The sequence below is a fragment of the Tauraco erythrolophus genome, chromosome 3 (assembly GCF_009769465.1).
Source record: "Tauraco erythrolophus isolate bTauEry1 chromosome 3, bTauEry1.pri, whole genome shotgun sequence".
Taxonomy (NCBI): Eukaryota; Metazoa; Chordata; class Aves; order Musophagiformes; family Musophagidae; genus Tauraco; species Tauraco erythrolophus.
Genome location: NC_141467.1, coordinates 103,124,955 through 103,131,662, shown reverse-complemented (window position 1 = coordinate 103,131,662; position 6,708 = coordinate 103,124,955). Strand labels below are relative to the sequence as shown.

At 45.2% G+C, this 6,708-nt stretch overlaps 1 protein-coding gene across 1 annotated transcript in view; it reads left to right on the top strand.

Moving 5' to 3' along the window:
- The first annotated feature begins 5,135 nt into the window (after nt 1-5,135).
- TSNARE1 (t-SNARE domain containing 1) overlaps nt 5,136-6,708 on the top strand; it is a 230,486-nt gene continuing 228,913 nt past the window's right edge. Inside the window, exon 1 of the mRNA XM_086609340.1 lies at nt 5,136-5,252. Within this exon, the coding sequence (XP_086465466.1) occupies nt 5,168-5,252 (85 nt within the window). The 5' untranslated portion in view covers nt 5,136-5,167. The remainder of the gene's footprint in view (nt 5,253-6,708) is intronic.

Genomic DNA, 6,708 nt, shown 5'->3' with positions numbered 1-6,708 from the left:
TCCAACCTCTCCCTGCAGAGCAGGGTCACCTAGTGCAGGTTGCTCAGGCCCATGTTCAGTCAGGGCTTGAATATCTCTGAGGATGGGGACTCCATAACCTCTCTGCACAACCTGTGCCAGTGTTTGACCACCCTCACCATAAAAAAACTCAAAGAAAACAAACAGGTTTTGTTTTTTTTTTTAAGTGGTATTTTCCATATTTCAATCCATCCTCGTTGCCTCTTGCCCTGTCACTGAGCATCACCAAGAAGAGTCTGACTACCATCATGTTTACTTCCTCCCGTCAGATGTTTATACACATTAATTATTACCCCACCCCAAGCCTTCTCCAGGCTGACCATTCCCAACTCCCTCAGCCTCTTGTTGTATATCAGATGCTCTCATCCCTTAATCATCTTCATGGTGCTGGATTCACTCCAGTATGTCCATGACTGTCCTCCTTTTCCTTTTCTTTCCAGTATGCCTGTGTCTTTCTCAGTCAAACTCAACTTTAAAAGCATCTGACTTGCCTAAAGTGCTCTCTATCCTATTTCTTCCAGACTGAAATCCTACATTTCCTTCCTACTACTAATACTGGACACCTCAACGCCCCTCTAAATACGGACTAATATGTAACAGGAACTCTTTAAATAATTTTACCTGCTTGGGTTTTCCTGCCAGTGTCTTTCCCAATCCAAGAAACATGGACCAACCCTTTCTCTGAGATCCTACATCCTACTATTATATTCACTGCATGATTGACTTCTACAGGATATACCAATTAAGAAGTAGAGGCATGTCATTAACGTACAAATTGATGCCTCTGGCAGGATGGATGTCCTTTTAGTCTGGGTTGGGTATGATTATTCCTTCGTTTGTGTTTTAGGTGATGAGCATAAAGCTGTGATAAATTTTTTTTTTTTCTTCATTTATTTTATTTATTTTTTCTGTATCTGGTATGTCAGGCAATGCTTGTTCCAATTTGTACAAACTGCCTTCACAGTAAATTGGACAAGTCTCCCTGAGGAGCAGTAGACAAAAGACTTGGGAAGTGCCATGGGGATGGGGAGGGAAATGCTTTTATTGCCAATCAAATTAAAGGCATTTAGATCCGCTCTTAAATTTTCCTGTAAATTTATTACTGTGGGGTAGGAGTGTGGTTCCAGAGCTGTGTGAATAAGGGATGTTTCAATGGCTTTGTAGAATGGGGTGGGAGGTGGTTGTTTCTAAAAAGGTTGGTTAAACTAAACCAAAATATTTCATTTTCAGTTCTTTTTTTTTTTTTTCTACCTCACAGGGAGAAAAAAAAAAAGTTTTAAAATGGAAGCGTGCTTTGAAAATTATAAATCAACATGAAACATTTGGAGTTCTCTAAAAGCCTGCCTGCTCTCCCCTTTTCACACCGCTCTGTTGGGGGAAAAAATAGATGCATTCACTGTTTGCCAAAGAAACACTTGCCCAGTTGTAATCAAGTCATTTTACAACATGATGTAGACTTTCACTCCACGTTTGTTGTATGTGGCCTTGGGGAAGTCGTGGCAGCAAATGCTTCCATGTGCTTATCTCTGAAAAGAAAGGATGGGTCAGGATCAATCTCTGTACAGAGGCAGTTTTTAAACTGGTTTGCCTCTGCTTACAGCAGTCTTAATCTGTAGCCACACTGGGAGGTAAATAAAATAAGATAAATCCTTACCCTGCCCGGCATTTTCCTCTAGCTATCTTCTGTGTGCCCTTATTTTTTCGTGTAAGAGTTTTGCTGGATCTTGGGTTGCATTTTGAGATAGAGGTTGTTTTCCCGCAGTTGTTGTGGGCTTATGTGAGGCCTGAGAGAGGGAAGATTTGTTCCCAAGTCCCCAAGTGAATCATAGAATCACAGAATGGTTTGGGTTGGAAGGGACCTTCAAGATCATCTAGTTCCCACCTCTCTGCCATGGGCAGGGACACCTTCCACTAGATCAGGTTGCTCAAAGCCTCATCCAACCTGGCCTTGAACACCTCCAGGGATGGGGCAGCCACAACATCTCGGGGCAACTTCTCTGGTCCAGTGCCTCACTACCCTCAGAGTGAAAAATTTCTTCCTTAGATCTAATAGAAGTCTTCTCTCTTTCAGTTTAAAGACATTGCCCCTTATCCTATCACTACACAATCTTGCAAAATGTCCCTCTCCAACTTTCTTTTAGGCCCTCTTTAGGTACTAGAAGACTGCTAGAAGGTCTTCCCGGAGCTTTTTCTTCTCCAGGCTGAACAACCCCAACTCTCTCAGCCTGTCTTCATAGCAGAGGTGCTCCAGCCCTCGGATCAAATTTATGGCCCTCCTCTGGACTCGTTCCAGTAGCTCCGTGTCCTTCTTGTGCTGGGGACTCCAGAGCTGAATGCAGTATTCCAGGTGGGGTCTCACAAGAGCTGAGTAGAGGGGCAAAATCACCTCCCTCGACCTGCTGCCCACGCTTCTTTTGATGCAGCCCAGGACACAGTTGGCTTTTTGGGCTGCCAGTGCACATTGCGGGCTCATGTTGAGCTTCTCATCCACCAGCACCCCCAAGTCCTTCTCTTCTCGGCAATATTCATGTTTTCTTCATGTGTTTCTTGTAGTGTTGAGTGGTCATGATGAAGAACTTCCATCAAGACATGGTAGATTATACTTGCATGCATGGCGCTTACAGTTTTACATGCTTGACATGATCGATGATGGTGTTATTGAATGTCTTGGAAACCCTTGGTTCACAGATGGCTTTTTTTAACTTTCCCTCTCGTTTACTTCATTTTCTGTCTCCTCAATCCACACACAAATACACGCACTCATCCTCTCTCTGGCTGCTGGGGCTATTGCAGGTTGGCTGCCATAGGTTTGGACTGAAGGCTGTTTTCCCAAAATGAAGAATTTATGGCCTAGGGGCACCTGCAGTCTCCGATGCCAATTACGTGTGTACGTGGTACCCTGAGTCTGGGTGGGGATGCTGCACTCTGGATTTTCTCCACTTTTAATGGATTTAGCTTCCAGCCCTTGCTCTCTCAGGGCAGTTGCACTTTCATCCTCTTTTATGTGTCTGGCCCAATTAAAGGAGAACAGTGAGTGATTTCCTGTAGTCGTAGAGTTTTCCCTGTCTGGCAAATCTCAGCAGTAATTTTTCGCTTGGTTTTGAAACTTCGAACGAAAAAAGGAGAATGAAGGATAAGAGGTGCCTGAGACCATTAGGCTGTTCCCAGTACAGTCCGGAACTGGGAATTTCTCGTGCATTGCTGTCCATGGAGGACAAACCAAAGGAACAGTTGCAAGTACACCGCCGTGTCAGTGCACACCAGAAGAGGCTTCAGCCCTCTGCTGAGACATCTATCAGTGCATGCATCAGGACATCATGAGACACGTGCTGTGTATGAAGAAGCTCTTACAAACTGGAGGCCATTCCCAGCTTTTTGCACGTCAGACGGAAAGTGGCCAGTCCAGGCCATGTGCAGTTTTAGTATCCAAGCCTAGGACGGAGCATGGCATCTCACAACCTTACATCTCAACATCTTTCTCAGTATAGGAAAGACATAGACCTGTTGGATCAGGTCCAGAGGAGGCCACAAAAATGATCAGAGAGCTGGAACACTTCTGAGAGAGATGAGAGAGGTGGGATTCTTTGGCCTGGAGAAGAGAAGGCTCTGGGGACACCTTGTTGTGGCCTTTCAATAATTAAAGGGGGCTTATAAAAAAATGAGGACAGACTTTTTAGTAGGGCTTGTCGTGATAGGACAAGAGGTAATAGTTTCAAACTAAAAGAGGGGAGATTCAGACTAGATACAGGAAGAAATTTTTTACAATGGGAGTGGTGAAAAACTGGACCAGGTTGCCCAGAGAGATGGTAGGTGCCTCATCCCTGGAAGCACTCAAAGTCAGGTTGGCTAGGGCTCTGAGCCACCTGATCTAGTCGCAGATGTCCCTGCTCATGGCAGGGGGTGTTGGACTAGATGACCTTCCAACCCAAACTCTTCTATGATTCTGCGATTCTGCCATTGCGCTGAAGGGATTGCACGTGCTTGTTGGAGAGGCTGGTTTGTTGGCACAGTGGTTTTGGTCGTCCTTCAGTTCATAAGTGACGTTTATAAGACAGAGCAACTCCCTACATGGAGGACAGGTGGTATTCCATGTTGTCTCACGCCAGCGTGTCCTCTCCACTGGACTCTCCCATGCTGCTATACTGCAGCATCACTGCATTGCAGCTTGATGAAGGGCTACCCAGTAGGCACCATTGTCTTCTGCCTTTTTCATGGAATAAGTCTCTATCCTCAGCCTCCAGATTCTCCTTGTTTGAGATGTTCATTCATAGTCGTGGTATAAGGAAACAGCAGCTGGGTTTGATCCTGTGTGATGCCCCACCTGATGCAGCACCTTTATCTCTTCTCTTCCTGTGCCATCATCATCTCCATGCCTTAGGGTTGAACTATTTTTAATGTGAAGTCCTGGGACGCTGCGGATGTGCTGGAGGGTATCTGTGGCCCATGGTGAGACAACGCCTGTGGATGGGGAGCTGGGAAGGGGGAAGAAGTAGTCTTTCTCTGCCAGTGCTGCATTGATTTCCTTCTGCTGCTGCTACCTTAGGTCTTGCAGCTTTTTTTTTTTTCTTGTTTTCTTTTTTTCTTTTTTTTTTTTTAAACCAGCAAGGAAAAATAACTCTGGCTCCAATATTTATACTAGAGGCCCAGGAGCTTATAATAAAGCAGTAAACTGTCTCTTTTGAGAGCTCATCAGGACGCCAGTATGATGGATAGACTCCTGGCCAGCTGCATAGTGGTAATGTTCCAGAAGACATTACCTTTTTTTTTGATGGAGTGCCTAGTCTTTGCCTACCAGCTCAGGATCTCAAAGCACTTTGTGAACAGCGATGAATTAAAGTCTCACCGTGACTGAAACACATAAGTGGTTGCCCTTTTATCACTGGGAAAAATAAGGCACAGAGAGGTCAAATGACTTGTTTGCCCCCAAGATCAGCTGTAGTCCAGGAGACTGGATTTTAGTGCTTTTATTTTTCACAGGTGGGCATCCTGAAATTTGGAGATAGTCCCGTATTTTTTCGTTTGGCTTTTTTAAAAAAAAAACTTTTTTCGTCGAATACTGGCATTTAACTGACTTAGAACAGTGTTGTATCTGTCTTTTTCTGTTTTCTTAGGTTTGAAGCGTAATCCCACATCCGTTGCTATCTAGAAAATGTCTTATGGATCCATTGATGGAAGTGGATTTGGGAGCAGGAATCCGTTTGGAGGCCCTTCGAGACAAGGCTATCAACCTCTCGGTAAAGTATTGATCTCTTGCTGTAATTTATTCTACCTGCCTCCATGGGGACTGAAGTTTTACTTGCTCATGTTCAATGTAGCTGATGTATAAATATGACACTCTCTCCAGAGGTCATTTCTGATAGTGATTTTCAAAGGTGAAAACCAAACTTTTGTTGGGTTCAAATTGTGTGATGAGGCACCACATCTTACTGCGCTCAGGACTTGAGGCTGCAACGTGGAAGAGCAGTGCTGAGGAAGATTTTGGACGTATTTTGGATGTAATTTGGGAGACTAGGAGAAGAAATGTGGGATGTTCTCTAGACCTGCTCATGTCTTTCCTCATCTCCTCAGTATCTTTGCAAGAAGTTTGTCCGCATGGTTGTTCTGTGGTTGGCTGTAGACACGCAGATGGTGGGAGTAGATGGGAAGATGTTCAAAAGGCAGCGGGCTGTACTTCCACAGCGGGTAACGTAACTGCTGTGGAGGCTACTTGAATGTGGGATTTGTGCTTGGATATTGCAACAGGGTCAAAAACTTGCTCAGGAAATACTGAAACCATAAACAGTGCCTTGCAAATGACTGTGGATTCTGTTTTTGTGGCATATTTTTAAGCAAAGACCAGATGTGCTTTCCTTCCCTGTTCCCCCCTTGCCCCATAGGACTCTAGAAATGCTAAAGTAGAAAGAGAAAACCATCCAGGTGTCAACCTGTGTGTCTGAAATGGTCCCAAATGTGCAAGTCAAAGCTGTGCTTCATAAAAGCAAATTCATAATGTAGCTGTCATAAGATGGAGTGCAGCTGATGATTGTAACCTCCTGCTTTTGTGTGTTGAAGGTGTTGACTCTACTGTGTCCCCTTCTTGACACAGGCAAGTTGTAGGAGTCATCCTTTGCCAGAAGAACAGTGGGCAGCACAGGGTTGCCCCTGTTCATGTGGGGCTGGCTCGTGCACGGAGGTGGAAGGGAGGTCTCATCCTGCCCACTTCTGAGCTGCTGTTTGAGAGGCCAGCCCACGTGGGCATGGGCAGATAAGACCACATCTCCAGCTGCCCAGACGTGTGGCAGCCCCCAATCCAGATCCAATCCAATGCTGTAGGGCGAGGGCTGAGTTCATTGTTTGGCTTTCAGCAAGCCTTGTTGGCTGGAGTATTTTCTTGCATTTAATTTTGATCCTGGGTCTGGCTTGCACTGCAGGGTGAGGCTGCAGTGGCTACGGTGTAGACACGACTGGGAGTTCAGCCCTCCAGAAGCATCAGGAAAGGGGTCCTTGTAATGTGGCAAAGGGCTGTGTTATCACTTGGAACCGGGGAAGAACATCACCGCTCTCTTCAATTGCCTTTGATTTCGAGTGGGCTGTTCATTCAGCCTCACTTGGTTTTCAAGTTTTGAGGGCTGCAAATGTTCTTCAGGAAACATTTAGTTGTTTTGCAAATAGCTGCTTCCCCTGGATGGAAATATAAAAGAAGCATAGAGG